Raw genomic sequence first — 19,542 nt, 5'->3', positions numbered from 1 at the left:
TGTGTTGCCCGCTCTCTTTCAAAAATGCAGAGGAGAGAGGAGAGAAGAGAGAAGCTTGCACTTGCGTGCTCTCAGGTACCGAAATTTGGCACAGATTGATTTAATGCAAATTGGTATTTGGTAGAACCGACGTAATTCAGTCTGTATCCTAAAAAGTACCATGTTTGGTACCCAGCCCTACTTTGCAGCAACAGCAGTGAGAAGGAAACATAGGAGAAGTAGAGGTAAGAGTCAAGAACCCACCAATATAGATAAAAATAATAATAATAATAATAATAATAATAATAATAACAATAATAATAATAATAACAATAACAATTAAAGCTGCAAGCAGCGATGGACGGGCCCTCGCTCCTCTGCGCGCGTCGGGGTCACCGGCGGTCGCCGATCCTTGCAACCGTGCATTTGCGCGGCACTCAGACACCGCAAATCGTCACCAATGAAAAGGGAACTCCCTGCTGCATTCAATGATACCTCACACAAGACTCTACCTTAGATGGGTCAGCATTTATGAAAGGGAGCGTGGCTTGAACATAGGGGGCGGGCCAAACCATCACCAATGAAGAAGTAACTCTCTGCTGAGTTCATTGATACCTCACACAATGGTCAACCTTAAATCGTTCAAATGTTATGAAAGGGGGCGTGGCTTAAGCATAGGGGGCGGGCCAAACCATCACCAATAAAGAAGCAACTCTCTGCTGAATTCAATGACACCTCACACAAGACCCTACCTTAAACGGTTCAAATGTTATGAAAGGGAGCGTGGCTTAAGCATAGGGGGCGGGCCAAACATCACCAATGAAGAAGCAACTCTGCTGAGTTCAATGACACCTCACACAAGACCCTACCTTAAACGGTTCAAATGTTGTAAAAGGGGGTGTGGCTTAAGCATAGGGGGCGGGCCTAACCATCACCAATGAAGAAGCAACTCTCTGCTGAGTTCATTGATACCTCACACAATGGTCAACCTTAAATCGTTCAAATGTTATGAAAGGGGGCGTGGCTTAGCCATAGGGGGCGGGCCTAACCATCACCAATGAAGAAGCAACTCTCTGCTGAGTTCACTGATACCTCACACAATGGTCAACCTTAAATCGTTCAAATGTTATGAAAGGGGGCGTGGCTTAAGCATAGGGGGCGGGCCAAACCATCACCAATGAAGAATGAACTCTCTGCTGAGTTCAATGACACCTCACACAAGACCCTACCTTAAACGGTTCAAATTTTATGAAAGGGGGCGTGGCTTTAGCATAGGGGGCGGGCCAAACAATCACCAATGAAGAAGGAACTCTCTGCTGAGTTCAATGACACCTCACACAAGACTCTACCTTAGATGGATCAGCATTCATGAAAGGGGGCGTGGCTTAAGCATAGGGGGCGGGCCAAACCATCACCAATGAAGAAGCAACTCTCTGCTGAGTTCAATGACACCTCACACAAACTCTACCTTAAACGGTACAAATGTTATGAAAGGGGGCGTGGCCTGAGTAAGTGGGCGTGGTTATATTATAGGGGCCGGCTCATTATCACATGTAGACCACACATTCTAAGTTTCATGTAAATCGGATGATGTTTGTCATATAAGGCGCATTTCCTGTTGCCAGCGGGGGGCGCTATGACCAAATGTCAAATATGGCCTGTAGGTGTCCTCAGGCCTGGACCCTTGTCAATCGTGAGAAATTTCGGGCCGCCCAGCCACGGCCACGCCCTATGAAGAAAAGTTTTTCTTCTAACAACTTTTCATCTTTAATGTCTTAAGATGGCACAGACCAAATCTGAAGTTGATCGGATGAAATCTCTAGGAGGAGTTTGTTAAAGTACGACATATGGAAATGGCCAAAATCGCACTAATTTCGGACATTTAATTCAAAATGGCGGACTTCGTGAGTCTACGATAAACGCACTGCAGGGGCTCAATTTTTTTTAACTTTGTAGGGGCCGCTAGCTAACCATTTTTGCGCGCCTATTCCTGAAACCCTTAAAATACGTACATTTTCACCAGACTTGCGACCGCCAAATTTGGTGAGTTTTTGAATATGTTAAGCCCCTGAAAAAGCCAATTCATTTGGTGTAATAATAATAATGATAATTCCTTCAGTTTCAAAAGGGCCTTCGCCGCTGTCGGAGCTAGGGCCCTAATAATAATTCCTTCAGTTTCAAAAGGGCCTTCGCCGCTGTTGGCGCTCGGGCCCTAATTAAAGCTGCAAGCAGCGATGGACGGGCCCTCGCGCCTCTGCGCGCCTCTGCGCGCCTCTGCGCGCCTCTGCGCGTCTCTGCGCGCCTCTGCGCGCCTCTGCGCGCCTCTGCGCGCGTCCGGGTTACCGGCGGACGCCACTCCTTGCGACCGTGCATTTGCGCGGCACTCAGACACCGCAAATCGTCACCAATGAAAAGGGAACTCCCCGCTGAGTTCAATGATACCTCACACTAGACTCTACGTTATACAGTTCATTAGCTGTGAAAGGGGGCGTGGTCAAAGTATAGGAGTCCAAGCAAACCTTTACCAATAAAAAAGGAAGTCTCTGCTGAGTTCATTGATACCTCACATAAGACTCTACCTTAAACGGTTCAGCATTTATGATAGGGGGCGTGGCTTAAGCACAGGGGGCGGGTGAAACCATCAGCAATTAGAAAGGAACTCTCTGCTGAGTTCAATGATACCTCACACAAGACTCTACCATATATGGGTCAGCATTTATGAAGGGGGGCGTGGCTTAAACTTAGGGGACGGGCCAAACCATCACCAATGAATAAGGAAGTCTCTGCTGAGCTCACTGATATCTCACACAAGGGTCTACATCAAAAGGGTAATTAGTTATAAAAAGGGGCGTGGCTAAAGCATAGGGGGCGGGCCAAACCATCACCAATGAAGAAGGAAGTCTCTGCTGAGTTCAATGACACCTCACACAAGACTCTACCTTAAACGGTTAAAATGTTATGAAAGGGGGCGTGGCTTAAGCATAGGGGGCGGGCCAAACCATCACCAATGAAGAAGCAACTCTCTGCTGAGTTCAATGACACCTCACACAAGACTCTACCTTAAAAGGTTAAAATGTTATGAAAGGGGGCATGGCCTGAGTAAATGGGCGTGGTTATATTATAGGGGCCGGCTCAGTATCACATGTAGACCACACATTTTTAGTTTCATGTAACATAAGGCGCATTTCCTGTTGCCAGCGGGGGCGCTATGACCAAAAGTCAATTTTGGCCTGTAGGTGTCCTCAGGCCTGGACCCTTGTCAATCGTGAGAATTTTCGGGCAGATACGACAACGTACACTCAAGTTACAAAAACTTCTTTGTTCATTGCTAAACACTCAAAATGGCCGCCACGCCACGCCCACACCGTCTGACAAAAAGTTTTTCTTTTAATAACTTCATCTTTAAGGTGTTGGGATTGCACAGACCAAGTTTGAAGTCCATCGAATGAAATCTCTAGGAGGAGTTCGTTAAAGTATAGCACCTTGACTTTTAGGCCTACTTCCTGTTGCCACTAGGGGGCGCTATGACTTTAAGTAAATATCGGTCTTTATTTGTCCTCAGGGTTGGATTCTTATGAATCCTGAAAAGTTTCGATCCAGTTGGACAATGAACACTCGAGTTACACCCACTTCCTGTTTTGATGGCGAAACGCACAAAATGGCCGCCCCGCCAAGGCCAGGCCCTATGAGGAAAAGTTTTTCTTTTAACAACTTTTCATCTTTAATGTCTTAAGATGGCACAGACCGAATTTGAAGTTGATCGGATGAAATCTCTAGGAGGAGTTTGTTAAAGTACGACGTGAAAATGGCTAAAATAGCACTAATTTCGAACTTTGAGATCAAAATGGCAGACTTCCTGTTGGGTTTAGGGTATGGCTCCAATGACGTTTTCTGTACATCTTGACATATGTGTCCCAAGTTTCGTGATTCTACGTTAAACGCACTGCAGGGGCTCAATTTTCTTAACTTTGTAGGGGGCGCTAGCGAGCCATTTTTGCGCGCCTATTCCCGAAACCCTTAAAATACGTAAATTTTCACCAGACTTGATGCGACCGCCAAATTTCGTGAGTTTTTGAATATGTTAATCCCCTCAAAAAGCCAATTTACTTGCAGAAAATAATAATTCCTTCAGTTTCAATAGGGCCTTCGCCGCTGTCGGCGCTCGGGCCCTAATAATTCCTTCAGTTTCAATAGGGCCTTCGCCGCTGTCGGCGCTCGGGCCCTAATAATTCCTTCAGTTTCAATATTTTCAACATATTAATGAGTAATTTGCTATCGTTACCATTAATGTGATCTGATTAATAATGTGCTACTGATGTACGGTTGATTATTAATCTGATGGTGACCGCTGTGACCCATTATTTTGCTGTGAATGTATCATTTGATCACGATACTTGTTGATGATGTGTTGATTAATATAGCTTGGGTAAACTGTAAATGCTACATTTTCCTTCCACGGAGTTTAGGTACTGTACACCGGAGTGGTTATAATAAACGTCCCCTTAGTCAGACGAAATTCTCAGAGTCTGCCCTAATTTCACATTAGTCCTGACATGAGTGACTGAGAGGGCTGGTCATTATCGATAACTAAGATCTAAATGTGTATCTTTCTTTCCTTTCCTCTATCACTAACACACGCACACACATACACATACACACACACACACACACACACACACACAGACACACACACACACACACACACACACACACACACACAGACACACATGTGTGTCTCGTTGTCAATCACACGTTAGTCTGAGAGCTATCGGAGCTAACTGACTAGCTTAGTCACGTGGCGCTGCAACGCAGCCCACTGCCGCCCTCTTGGGCTAAATAGCTTTTGTGCAGCTAACACCTAGCCTAGCTTCAATGAGCTAACGGCTAATCTGGGACGTAGCCTAGCAACCCCCGGGTTTCGTCACCCCTCCCCCTCGCACTCTCTCTCTCTCTCTCTCTCTCTCACGCGAACACACACACACACACACACACACACACAGTGTCTCAGAGACATGCTGGTTTGTTTTTGCTTTTGTTGTACTTTAAGAAAGGGTATATTGGGTTTAATTGATCAAAGGATTGTTGATTGGCCATTGATAATTTTGAAGTTAATAAATTCCACTATACTTTAATTAGCAGTTGTCTGTGATTATTTGTGTACTTATTGTAATAATTGCTGGTTGAACACAGGTCAGTGCTCGGATTCACCCTTCCTTTTGTTCCTTTAAAGAATCAGATAGCTTAACCAAGTTAAGCTCTGTATTTTAAAGGGAACACCACTAATGAGACTGTTTCACAGTTCAGTTATTGGCCCCTGAAGTTCCAGGGTGGTGCCCTGTTTTGATTGTTTGTCGATTTGATAAAGTAAACCATATATATATAAACCATATTCATAACTTTATTAATATTGATAAATCATCTTTGATAATTTGCCAATAATTAGATCTGTACACCTACGAGTACCCAACACTAGGTTGTGGAGCTTGATGGCGACTGGCCAAGGCGCTCTGTGGTGTGCTGAGGAGAAATGAGAACGTGCTCCTCATCTTCGCCAGTTCATCATAGAGGGGATGGGAGGGGTTCTCCAGAATAGCTTCCTCCTCTTCCTCCCCTCCGCAACAACAAAGCAATGTTTCCACTGGGAGGTGGTGTAGTCTAATATACACATAAGGTGCTTACATGCTTTATTATAGTCAATATAGTATTTTGTTAAATGGCTGTCCATGCCAAGACATTTTGGCATCCTTATTGAACTTTCCACATGTTACCTTTCTCCAGATCCATATGTGAAAGTGTCCTTGATGTGTGAAGGCCGGAGGCTAAAGAAGAGGAAGACATCAACCAAGCGTAACACTCTAAACCCATTGTACAATGAAGCCATTGTGTTTGATGTTCCTCCTGAGAACATCAACCAGATCAGCCTGCTCATAGCTGTCATGGACTATGATCGGTTAGTAAGTTACCTACATGCCTTTTTGGTGGAAAAAATGGTGGGTCAACAACTACTTTGGACAGATGCAAAATCAGAAAAATAATAATAATCAGACTGAGGACATACCTGTTCTCCCGCAATTTGTTGTTATACAGATCAATTCCCCGTTTGTATGCGCTCCAAATTTGGGTAGCTATGTTTGCTCTGCAAAGTAAGCCCAATTTTATAGCGTTGTCCTGCTGCTTATATGTTTGGTAATCCTGTCAGAAAGATGCCTGAGATCCTGAAAGTTGTGCCACCCGCTTTCATTGCCAAAGACTTGGGCATGCATATTGTTGTTTTCCACACTGACCGGCAATTTCCACTGGATGCGGAACGTCTCCGGAACGTCAACGGAGTCATTAGGTTTCCATTAAAGTCAATGTGTGTATTTCCACTGACTGCAGAACGTCTGCGTCCCTACTCCGTCCCAGTTCCGTCAGTCCCTCCGGAGCAGATACGCAGAGCTTCTATTTTTGACGGACGACGGAGATCTCCGCAGCAATTCAGCACAATTCAGATTGTGTGGGACAGGAAGTCGAGCACAGAAACAAAATAAAACATCCAGTTACTTTTCAAAATAAAATACACCGTGCTCACAGCAGGTCATATTTCCCTGCACTATACCTTGAAAACACAGCACAGAGTTGTTTCCCCTCTACTCCTCTGGATGGAAACAAACTGTTGTTGGTTTTGTGGTTCTGTTTATAGAAACTACATCCTGTTATATCATGCATGGTCGGTTGGCCGCAGCCGTTACGCAACAAATCCGGACCTGGTGGGTATTGACAGATGGCGGAGCACGCAGCCGTTCTGCAGCGGAGCCGGTCCGCAGACGTTCCGCATCCAGTGGAAATCCACGGTTAGGGCACTTGACATTGCGAGCGTGGGGCTATCACCACATAGCAGGCTCTTCTGCCAAGCGCAAAAACAATTCAAAACTAGAACTGCAAGCAGTTATGACGGGGTCCAAGCCTCCCACGCCAGTCGCCCCCGACGCCCGGGGGAACGCGCGGAAGCGGAACCCGAAGCCGGGCGGCGGGGAGGCAAACGGCGCTAAACATCGAGAGGCGCGAGCCGCGACGTCTGCGGTACGTCGCCGTCGCAAATGTAGCGGTCGACGGTTCACCTCCAAGCGTGTACGGACCGCCTTTAAGAATGCTCTACAACAAACAAACCCCCCTGACCGCGGGAGACAGCGGAGAAAAATGAGAGAGTGACCGAGAGGGTGGAGGGGGGAGGCAGGTGTGGTTGTTGAAGGAGCAGGGGAGGCGGTCAAGTTGTTGTAAATGGCGTCATAGGCGCCGATTTATGTTTTCCTCCGTGGGTGCTTCGTGGGAAATTAAGCATCGATGCCACCGACTTAACCGATCACGCTACGACAGGTGCTCCACTTAGCACCAATTGCAATGTTTAATTGCACGGTATCGCCGCCTATGAATGGTGTTGATATTGGATTTAAAAAGTGAGAGAAAAGAGTTGCATTTGTCCACTGTGAAGGTTGTAGAAACTTTGTCAGGTGGGTTAAGAAGTTTGTTTATTGTAAAAAACCAAAGGAGCACGCAAAAATGAAAACAAAAACGGTAGGAGGCAAACATCAGTAAATATTAAGAAGTGTGAGCTGCAAGGTCTGTGGTATATTTCCATTGCAAATATCCCATTAAAATTGAGTAAAAGGGCCAAAACTGGTCTACGTTGATTATAGCGCCCCCTAATGGCCGATCTTCGCCAAATTTGGTACAGCGCCTCAGAGCCGTATGCCGAACGAGCACCACAAGTTTCGTGGTGATTGCTTTTACCGTGGCAGAGATATTGCATATGCAAATTTTCCCATTTAAATGCATTGAGTCATTGGCCAAAACAAATAAACGTTGCTTATAGCGCCCCCTAAAGGCCGATCTTCGCCAAATTTGGTACAGCGCCTCAGAGCCACATGCCGAACGAGCACCACAAGTTTCGTGGTGATTGCTTTTACCGTGGCAGAGATATTGCAATTGCAAATTTTCCCATTTAAATGCATTGAGTCATTGGCCAAAACAAATAAACGTTGCTTATAGCGCCCCCTGAAGGCCGATCTTCGCCAAATTTGGTACAGAGCGTCGTAGTGGCATGTTGAACAAGGATCCCAAGTTCCTTGCTGATAACTTTTAATTTGGCCAAGATATGATATGATACGTGTGTGGTAGCTAGCTATGAAAATTAGTTTGGTCGTCAAATGCGCATACTTTAACGTAGCAAAATTCCTTGAGTAACTTTTGGTCAGGTCCATCTGGAGATGCTACCTACCAGGTTTCGAGCTGATCCGTCGCACGGCCTAGGACGAGTTCGAAAAAGTTGGTTTTGCGCATTGCGCGATTTTGCGAAAAAGATTTTAAGCAAAAATGGGCGTGGCCTATATCATGTGATTCAGCTTGATTCAAGGAACACGTGGATGTATGGTTTTCTAATGTGCGATGTGTAATGTGGGAGATAAAGGCAAAAAAACATTATAGCGCCACCTAGTGGTCCACATGTGTAATTTTTGGTAGGTGTGGTCCATGACCCATTGTCTATCTACCCTGTAAATTTAAAGTTGTTCACATTAGTGTAAGTGGTGAATCTAGACTTGGGTCCCATAGGCCACGCCCACTTTGACCCCTCAGTACCCCACTCTAGACATGGCCTCAGAAGTGTCCCTAGATGGTGCCCATCAAATTTTGTAAAAATCAGATGAGCCGTTCATGAGATATAAACTTTTTGTACTTGTAGCGTCCCCTAGTGACCAATCTTCGTAAAACGCGTGGGGCACCTCCAGAGGGTCATGGCAAACAAGAATCTAAAGTTTAGCGTTGATAGCATTTATTTTGGCCGAAATATGGCAAAGTTGGTGTTTTCATAGTTAGCTACACAAATTTGTTCGTGCGTAATATGCGCAATTTTTGTCCTATCAAAATTCTTTTTATTAACTTTTTGTCATGTCGGTCTGGAGATGCTACGGTCCAAGTTTCGTGCAGATCGGTCGCACGGTCTAGGAGGAGTTCGAAAAAGTAGGTTCTTGATAAATTGCGATTTTTCACGCATAAAAGTCTAGGCGGAAATGGGCGTGGCCTATATCACGTGATTCAGTTGCATCCAGGGAACGCGTGGATATATGGTTTTTAAATGTGAGGTGTACGGTGTGGGAGTTATAGGGCCAAACGCGCTTTTTCTGCTATAGCGCCACCTAGTGGTGGAAGAGGGTGAATGTTTGTGCCTGAGGTCCTTGCGGCGTTTGGGACTAGTCCTGAAAACGGCAACCCCCCACCATGTACGGTTTAGGCTGTAGTCTGAGTTTTACGCGGAGAAGAATAATAATTATGATGATGATGATGATGAAAAATCAGTAGAAAAACAATAGGGTTCTACAGCCCTGCTGTACGAACGGCATAGCTTTGCTATTGCCGGTTCTTACAGACTCGGGCTTGGACCCCTAATAATATTAATTTTTAAAGGTCCCATGGCATGAAAATTTCACTTTATGAGGTTTTTTAACATTAATATGAGTTCCCCCAGCCTGCCTATGGTCCCCCAATGGTTAGAAATGACAATAGGTGTAAACTGAGCCCTGGGTATCCTGCTCTGCCTTTGAGAAAATGAAAGCTCAGATGGGCCGATCTGGAATCTGCTCCTTATGAGGTCATAAGGAGCAAAGTTACCTCCCCTTTCTCTGCTTTGCCCGCCCAGAGAATTTGAACTCTAGAACTCTAGTGGCTGTAATTCTGCACCAAGGCTGAATTTCGGGAAAGAGACTTCAGATACAGTATTAGGGGACCACTAAGGCCTATATAAAAGCATCCAAACAGCAGCATGTCATAGGACCTTTAAGTTACTCAGTACCACTAAAACTTTATCTGCCCCAAATAACCTGTCACCTCTACCTACATATATCGGTTAAATATACAGTACATTAAATGATGCAACATTTTTGAGTCTCCATGTGTTGTTCTTTCTGTCCTGCAGGGTCGGACATAATGAAGTGATCGGGGTATGCAGGGTGGGCAATGAGGCTGAGAGCCTGGGGCGAGACCACTGGAATGAGATGCTGACATACCCACGGAAACCCATTGCACACTGGCACCCGCTAATGGAGGTATGGGCCACTTATTATTATTATTATTATTATTACTGGCTACAGAAGCATACAAAAGCTCACTGTCTTTCCTTGAGAAATCTACCGAGCACAGGAAATATAAGCTGACCATAACTGACCATTACGGCTTGAATTAAAGACCTGTGAATGAATTAAAAATAAATTAATCCAAATGCGACCACATTTTAACTTTTCTACACAAAGTGCTATGTGATTAGTACAACTGCAAGCAAACTGCAAAGTGCATCTGTGGCCACAAGATGGTACCAAATGACCTTCACAAACTAATGCACCTTCTCAGGTGAAGGGTCAGAGAGCAGGGGTCAGACTCTGAGAGCACAGATTACAGCATATTAAAAAAAATATAGCAATGCTAAAGTTAGCGTGGTAATGAGCAATTCTTAAAGTAGTTCAAAGAGGCAAACAGTCAGAGTTATCATTATTATGCTAGATGCAACAAAAACTGCAAAGCTGACACCACTACAGCAAGTGGACCTTTAAACTGAAATAACAAGAGGATTAGCAATGCTGATTTAACCAGCATTGTAAGAAAGGAATAACAGAAATCCTGGATGGATTTTACCAACTTTCATGGAGGATTTAGCTGTATTGTCCCAGAGGAATATTTGTTTCCACAGTCAGTACACATAGCAACAACACATAGACACACACATAGCCACATACAAATATAGTAAGATAGTTATATAGTACACAAAATCTCAATAAAAGCATACATCATCCCAGCTCACAACAGTGTCAAGTGAGGCAGATCATTCAAGGCTACTATTGCAGATGGGACAAAACTCTTGCTGAAACGAGCTGTCTTATATGCATCACAGCCAGGCACAGGGGAGAAGGCTACTCGTGTTACATTAGGTAAGACACAAAGTTTTGTTTTGGTAACTTGTAAATTGAAGTTAACCTATCGCAAATCAGCTGTAAAAATCAGTGCCGATCGGGTCTATCTCCTATCATCGGGTCCGGTCCTGGTTTCTTGGCACAAATTCTTTGGACTTGTGAAGACCTCTACACTACAGTATTGCATACTGGAGGAGCCTGACTCCAGTGTGTAGATTTGAGTGTGGATTTATTATAATAAACACCACAATGAATTCAATCAATCAATGCATGATGTGCCAAACTTTACTTTTGGGTGGAACGCATGGAACGTTAATATTAGTGTCAGCCTTGGTTGAAAGGTTTGAATGCAAATTTAAATTTTTGTTTTGCCCTCGATCACAGGCGCCTATTTATGTTTTCCTCTGTGGGTGCTCACGGGTGCACGCCGTTTAAAAAAAAAGTAGTCCAAAAATGTTTGCATTTCCAGTGTTTCCTCTAGAATTTTTTTCAGCGGTGGCGGGGAGGGGTGGACAGAGTATGGGCTTATCTGCTAATGTAAGCTACCGACCGTTACCTTGAAACCATTCAGAAAATAGACGGTACCGTAGGGTGATTTAACGTCACCTCTCATTTTACACACAGTTTAACAACAAAACAAAACACTGAGTGAACATTACTAGCTACATTTTTCATGTTGGTTTTGAGGGGTATGCACCCCCACTAACCTGGAAAACGGTTTTAAATCAGTAACGTTACTACAGCGTGTCGGAGGAATACACACAGTCTTCTGCAGCGGCGAGGCAGAGGGGCCATAACAGCAGCGTGGCTAACATTAGCTTCTTGTCTCATCTGGGGTCTGATAAACAGTAAATTCATCAACTTCAGTGTCCACAATGTTATTTTCCAATAAACTGTAGCTGTCATATTTCACGGGCGTGAGTGCGGATTTCATGTCACGGCTTTTGTCGCTGTTAATCACTTGTTGAGTGAAGGTAGTACTCGCCCTGTTGTTTATTTGGTTGCCATAACTTCGCGAGTGATGACGTCCTGTCACTGTTCCAGTTGCTCTGCTCACCCTAGGGGGAGAGAGAGCGGATGACAGTTCTTTAGTTCAGTAGAGCAGACGGTGCTACGACTTTATGACTTTTCATAAACAGCTGAAGGAGTGGTGGTGCGCGGTGTACATAGCGGAACCCCTGTTGTGCGTCTGCCCTATTTGTGTTACCATGGCGCTGGAAATTTTACCGTGGCAGACCGCCACTATGCTATCGAACACTCGGGGAGCGGGGTCACTAAAGAAGCGTTTTCATCCGAGAGAGGCTGTGATTGGTGGATAGGATATGGAGCAGGGGACTAACAGCAACATAACCAATCACAGTATGACAGACGCTCCACTTAGCACCAACTGCAATGTTTATTTTTAAAATGTATGTAGCCTACTGGCAGTCTGGCACACATGGGTGCTCAGTGGGTGCTCGGTATTCTCCGTGGGTGCTCGAACCCCGGAGCACCCACGGTATCGGCGCCTATGCCCTTGATGTAAAAAGGCCTTAAAGCTATAGTGTATAATTTTTGTCTCCCCCATGAGGAATTCTAAGTAATGACAACAACACTGTCGGTGCATCCACATGACGCATGCTTTCTGTGATTGCGCACCACACCCACCAATCCTCCACGCAATTGCTTACGGACACAGAGGATTAAAAAAAACATGATGGACTCTTCAGAGGAGGTCAGTATCTTCACTTGAGTTTCTGCACGCGAAAGTCGCTGGACGACACCATTTTCAAAACATAGCCATACTGAGAAATACAGACAGTTAGGGTTAGGGTTAGAGTTTTGTGGAGCTCATAGTCTTAATCAGCTTTGTAGTAACTCATTTGGCAATGGCTTGAATGTAACGGATGTTCATTAATAAATAAAAAGTTATGCACTTGAGCTTTAAGTATTCTCCTTTCAGAATATTTTTTTCACTTCACTTGTAAATGGTCGGTCTCCACTTCATTTGTGTATGTACTCGATGTGTGTGAGTGAAAGGAGCAACAGAAAACTAATAATCAACTAGATTTAGTTCTTTTAATTCAGGTTGTGCAGGCAGTTAGAGCTCTTTTTACACCATTATTCCACATGATTATCTTATTTAGTTGCATCCTGTTTCTTCCAGTTTAACACTCAGAAAGTAAATGAAGTGTTAGCTGTCACACTGTATCTACCAGATGAGTTGCAGCATTGGTGGGAGGTCAATATCCTGATGGTGGTGAATGGTGAAGCTAGAAAAGCTTGATTGCTTTCTCTAGGGCCATTTGTACAGCACTAAAACACACACACACACACACACACACACACACACACACACACACACATACACACACACACACACACACACACACACACACACACACAAAGTCCACAGGTCCTGGTAGACTCTCTAGTAGCCCTGTCTGAGGCCATTAGCAACAGACTGGACTACAGCAGAGGTCCAGACTAATGGCTTATTTGTGTTTCTTTAAATGACCTTACACAGAAGTCCTGAGGGAAACTCACACAAGCAACGTATTCCCACATAAAAACTAATAGATTAAAGGGGAACATCACCTAAATTAAGTATTCCAATATATTATTTCTATCAATCTTTGTTAACAGCTATCTAATCTAACTCTCTCAAAGCCAGAAACCAGACAAATGTCAAACTTCTGATCAGGTATAAAGTAGCAAGTATAAAATCTGAAGCTGCTTCATAGACAATTAATGGAAGACTGATTTTGTATACCCAAAGAATATTGTTTTCTCTTTTATACCCAAATTAGCTTTATTCTATTGTCATGTTCTCAGTTCTATAACAAAATGTGCCTGTATATTCAGAACATTTCCCTGGGTGCCCTCAGTGTGATCTATACAATCATTCCAAATGAATTGTCTATGAAGTATTTCAGACTTATACTTAATGGCATCACACATCTGAGTGTTATCACTCTAGTTGGTGGATTTGGGGATTTTTTTATGTTTACTGATATTTTTGGATCTAATACCATAGAAAAACATGTATGAATTTTATGGGCGTAGTTCCCCTTTCATTTCAACAAATAATCCCTCTCTCACACACACACACACACACACACACACACACACACACACACACACACACACACACACACACACACTAGTGGCGTATCAAGGACATTTTTACTGGGGTGGCCAAGATGGGACACAGAGCTAGTGTGGGGTGGTGATCAGGGGTGTAGTGCTATTTGTTTAAGTACCGGAGCGCATCTATGACACGCGTGCATTCACGTGCATGGTGACGTTAAGGCTCGTTTCTAAGGTTATGTAACCACTGTTCCATAGCCTAGATAAGAAATAAAATGGATAGAAAGGCCATTCCCATTCAAATCAACGTAGCAGCATGGTCAGAGCTGCAGCCAGTTTTATGGGTTTTATGTGTACAGTTGGCATGGCAACGTATACATTTCTGTATATTTAAGTAGGTGAGGTTTTGCAGGGTTTTGCAGTAACAGACAAACGAGCAACATTGCGAGATAACATTACGACGCAGAGAGCCAGCCGCTAAATGAGTCAAATTTAACATCTTAATGCTTCATCCACACAAAGCACATTGCTATCGTCAGATGAGTGACAGCTTTGTAGGCGATAATATTTAGCCATGGTTCCTCTGGGGACTGGAGAGTTTTGTCTCAGAAAGCAAACTGTTGCTGAAAAGGAATGACACAGTGTTCCTTATTCACTTACTATTGTTTACACATTTTTACACCTGTGTTCCAGCATCTGTTCACCTGGGACCACGCTAGGGACCCGTAACTCCTACACTATCTTTCAGTGCTGTTTTGCTGACCCACACTAGTGCACCCCTACTAAATTCAGATGCACAAACTCCAGAGCCAGAAGTAGCACCCCGACCTAAGTGCAGCTCGTCAGTGGCAATCAGCAGTCACAGATTAATAGTTTTATTTACAGTATTTCAAAAATCATTAGGCATTTTTTATATACACCTGTTTTATGTTTTATTTGTAATAGATTGCAAATCAAGATACTGCAAAAATTGCCTAAGAAACAAGCAGACAATAAAAACTTAACAATGAATAAATGAGGAGGTAATGTTAGCCTATCAGTGTGGTAAAATTAATGTCAATACAAGTAAATGTGTCCAAACAGAGTGGGCAGGTGGTGGGGGCTATTGTTTCTTTGTGAATATAATGTTGTGTTTAAGCAAATCCAGCTGTGCCACCGTCATCACAAACGGACGTCGCTTCACGTGACGTTTCAGAGAAAAGGACATCTCATCACTCAAAAAAAAACAATTCCTTGTTAACGTGGATGCAAATAAGAGACTTGGGATATACCCATGGTATTTGTCAGCACAAGCACGCACGCACGCACACACACACACACACACACACACACACACACACACACACATACAAATTCCAGTAAAATGCAATGACAGACGCAAAAAGGCATTTGATCTCCATTTTGGAAGATATTTTGTGAAAAGCTTAAAGGTATACTTAAAAGGATTTTCCTAAAAAACTATGTATAGACTCATACAAAAGTATGCCTTGGCGGAGATTTGCACTCTCTGAGTGTTCTTCTAGTTTGTGCTTTAGAATATAACCAGTATGAAACAAGTAGAAAATAAGATTTCATTCCTCTAATTCATTGCTTTGTTCTTGTCAACGCGACTCTTTATTCACTCTCTAGCTTGCTCGACCACTGCTTTCTCTCTCTCTCTTTCTCTCCCTCCATCTCTCTGGCTTGTTGAGCCAGAAAAGAGAGGCCACACACACACACACACACACACACACACACACACACACACACACACACACACACACACACACACACACACACTAAGTTTAAATGTAAAATAGTAAAATTCATTTCTTTTTCACACTTTTATTGTCACTCAGGCAAACAAACACACACAAGCATAAACAGGACCCATATACATTCACCATGCATGGAGATGTCAGAGCGAGGGGCTGCCAGGATGGCGCTCCAAGCAATTGACCTATGGCTAAGCCACACCCCCTCCACTCAGTCGGACAAACAATCAACATTCGGTGACAGGCGCTATGGCAACTGTCACAGTAGGAGACATTTCTCAGGAGGCAATTGATGATTTTTGGAGACAGAAAGATTATATATCATCTCGAAGTCACCAAAAGGGCCTTAACTATGCATTGGAGGGTTATATTAATGATTTTATTGTTGAGAAGGTCGATAAAAAGCTTCAGCTCCAGGCAAAAATTTACAGGTCACAGTGTAAACGTGATAAACCGCATCTCGTTGCCATCACCATCTCAGACAACAAGATAGAGGATCAGCATTGTTCATGCACTGCAGGGTAAGAAGTGTGATTTACTTTCAATTTATTAATTTATTATTACTTTCAATTTATTAATCTAACTTGACGTGACTTGTAAAATATGCTATGGTAATTGCTACTAGCTTATTTTTCATCTAAACCTAGCTTAAAGCTCCGTATTAGCATAGCTAGATTTTTCTTCTGCTAAAGCAGCGTTTTGTAATATACTAGGCTTTGCTAAACATCTGTTAACAGTAACAAGTTCCATGTCATTGATCTGACACATCATTGGGATTGAATCCATAGGGAACCGGGTTACTCCTCCCATATTATTGGTCTATTCCACTATGTTGACCGGCTGCGGGGGAGAGATCAGCTGTCCTGTACAAGTCAGGCCCAGCAGTGGCATCGGCCGAGAGGCAAGCGGATCACAAGCGGCCAACCTATCACGTCTGTGGTGGTTGCCAAAGCAAAGGCTAAACGGAAAAAGAAGCCGGTCATCTGCTCCTACAACCCAAACAGGTAATCATAGGTTGATGTCATGTACAGTAGCCTACACAGTGGTGGGCAAAGTACTTATTCTGCAGTTAAACAGTCTGTGTGTTTTATTTTCATTCATTCATATTCTCTTCATGAACTCAGAGAAACAGCATGTTTTCATCTTTGTGATGCTGCATGTACTGTACACTATCCAAGTATGACTGTAACATTGTGAGGTGACTATGAAGCTCATGTCTTGCAATACATTACCTAAAACAACCTTGCCTTTTTTAGGAAAGAGTCAGGTATGAGAGCAGACGTATATGATGTCATAAAAAACATGACCGGGGCCCCAATAAGTTACCTGGTCAATCAGACAGCTGCTAGGGTGACAGTACAGCGAAAGGAACTTCCAATCGGATGTGGTTTGAGTAACCAGGTAAATAATACACTAACAGTCTGCACACTGCACAGTATCTGGAGGAAAGATGGTTCAAATATTCATATTCATCTATCTACATAAGTAGTATAATAGTATCAATTTATTTTTATTTACATTTGAAAACATTCAAGCAATGTGCATTCCTCTACATCATTTCTCATAATGATGTATGCGGGACCCCCAGAGGTCAAAATGTGCAACACTTACAGCTAATCACAGTAGATTATCAACAAATACAACTATTCCAGTCACAAAAAAAATCTTTACACATATGTACACATACGATAAAATTATTTCAGATGAGCCATCTTTTTGACATTTTAAATCCCTTGCTCAACACAGAGAAATACAGGATAACTAGCCTATAATATGTGAGGCTGAAAATTTGAGAGCATGCTTACAACATACCAAATTTGATTTATGTTGCCCAACCTGATGTTGGGTATTCTCCCCGATACAATTTTGAATTTCTTTATTTTGGCAATAGCTCTCTCCACATGAACTCTGTGAGCAGCTATCTTTTTTGTTTTGTGTACATCAGCGGCAGACATCTGTTTGTTTGACTGAGCAAAAGGGGGGATATTTACTCTCAGTCCAATTTCTTCCAAGTCTTTCTCAATGAGAAATCCTTTGTCAACCATTACACCATCACCTTTGTTCAGGTAGCTATGAGACATGAGTGTTTTCAGCAACTCTAGGAAGTTGCTTTTCTGAACAATTTCCTTGTCAGACAATGATCCAGTAAAAAGAGTCGATGTAAACATGATAGCGCCACTTGGATCACATGCAATCAGTGATTTCAGAGTGTTGGTTGACTTGTAGTTTGAGAAACTTTGACTTTGCAGTACTAACGAACTTGGCCTCTCAATCTTTACTTCTGTGCAGTCAAGTATTGCTAGAGTTGTTCCAAAGTTGATCTTATATTTATCTGGCATTTGGGAGATGATGGTGTCTCTATGTGGCCATACAGGTAATTCACCAAGTACATCAAACATGTAATCGACCCATGAGTTGAAAAGAGTGCCTGCACTTCGTGCTGGTATCTGAAATCTGTAAGCCAGATCCTTTAAGTCTAAATTTTGGCGCAACTTCATGAGAACCAGCAAAAGTTGGTGACGTAGTGGCATTTCATTTATTTCTCGATCAACCCTCTTATATTTTAATGGTACAAAGGTTTGTGGAGCTGTATAAGTATTTGGCACAGCAAACACAGTGCACAAGTTGTTAAACTGATCGTAACTGAAGCCAGTGCAGTACCGGAAATAGTCTGAAATATTGCTGCGGTGCAGGAGTTCTGGTGTCAGTGTTGTTAGAGTCGGATTTTTTTTTAAATCTTCAATTTCAGCATCCTTCTGGGCCAGCATAGTCCTTAATGTCAGCAGCTCTTGCTCCACTTCCCTTGAGGGCAGATCCAGTGGCGGATGCTGGTCCAGATGTTCTGGCACTTCCTCTGGCTGCTGTTGCACGGGTGGTTGCTCATCCTCTAGCGGCACTGCAAATATAAATTTATGGTTTAAAATGAATGAAGGAAAACATAAAGATGTTCTGGTACAAGCCAAATGTCACAAACCAACCAACATATCAGTAAAATTATTCAAACTAAAGTGTACACTTGATAGAGCACATAATATTTGAAACAAAACAATGAAAACTGTGTAGCCATGGAACATAAATGCTTTTAAAATTTGGAAGAGAAAACAGTGTTAGAAAAAAAAAAAAGGAAAAATGAATGATTTACTATGAATTGACTAAATAGCATATCTTAAGACCGCAGCACACCAGTGCCAATAACCACAACAGAGCACTCCCTCTCATATGTTGTTATTATTAGTATATTGTAATTTCTGCTGTTTCTGTATTTGTCGTAACTTCAATTTCCTTTTCCTGTAGCTTCCAGTGTTAAACAAGCCGGCATCATCCCTGCCCGTATCCTGTTCCTGTGCTGACAACATCCACAGGCCCCTCTCCCCAGACATCTCTCTACCAACACCTACTGAACAAGTCAATCAGAGTTTCAAACTTGAAGAAGGAAGGAAAATTCAAGTGGCGACAAAGGCGCAGGCTGCCTGTGAGAAATGGCACAAAGATCATGAGAGAAGGCTGACAGCATCTAACTTTGGAAAAATATTGAAAAGAAAAAAAGTTTCAGAGGAATTCATCCAGTCGATGTACTACCCCAAACCCTACACCTCAAAGGCAACGAGCTATGGCACTGCCAGTGAGCCAAAGGCAAAGGAGCTCTACCAAGAGAAATATCCATCTAGACATGTACACAATGCTGGCCTAATGCTACAGCAGAGCTGCTGTTTCTTGGTGCAACCCCAGATGCTATTGTATGTGATGATGGGGAAACTGGACTGCTCGAAATTAAGTGTCCCTTTGGATCAAGAGACATGACC

At 43.2% G+C, this 19,542-nt stretch overlaps 1 protein-coding gene across 1 annotated transcript in view; it reads left to right on the top strand.

The window, feature by feature from the left end:
- The window catches only part of LOC116043505 (synaptotagmin-9-like), an 86,494-nt gene that overhangs the window by 58,001 nt on the left and 8,951 nt on the right, over positions 1-19,542 (top strand). Inside the window, exons 5-6 of the mRNA XM_036003585.1 lie at positions 5,758-5,929; positions 9,929-10,058. Of these exons, the coding sequence (XP_035859478.1) occupies positions 5,758-5,929; positions 9,929-10,058 (302 nt within the window). The remainder of the gene's footprint in view (positions 1-5,757; positions 5,930-9,928; positions 10,059-19,542) is intronic.

This window comes from Sander lucioperca, chromosome 7, assembly GCF_008315115.2.
Source record: "Sander lucioperca isolate FBNREF2018 chromosome 7, SLUC_FBN_1.2, whole genome shotgun sequence".
Classification (NCBI taxonomy): domain Eukaryota; kingdom Metazoa; phylum Chordata; class Actinopteri; order Perciformes; family Percidae; genus Sander; species Sander lucioperca.
This window is presented reverse-complemented; position numbering and strand designations above follow the sequence as displayed.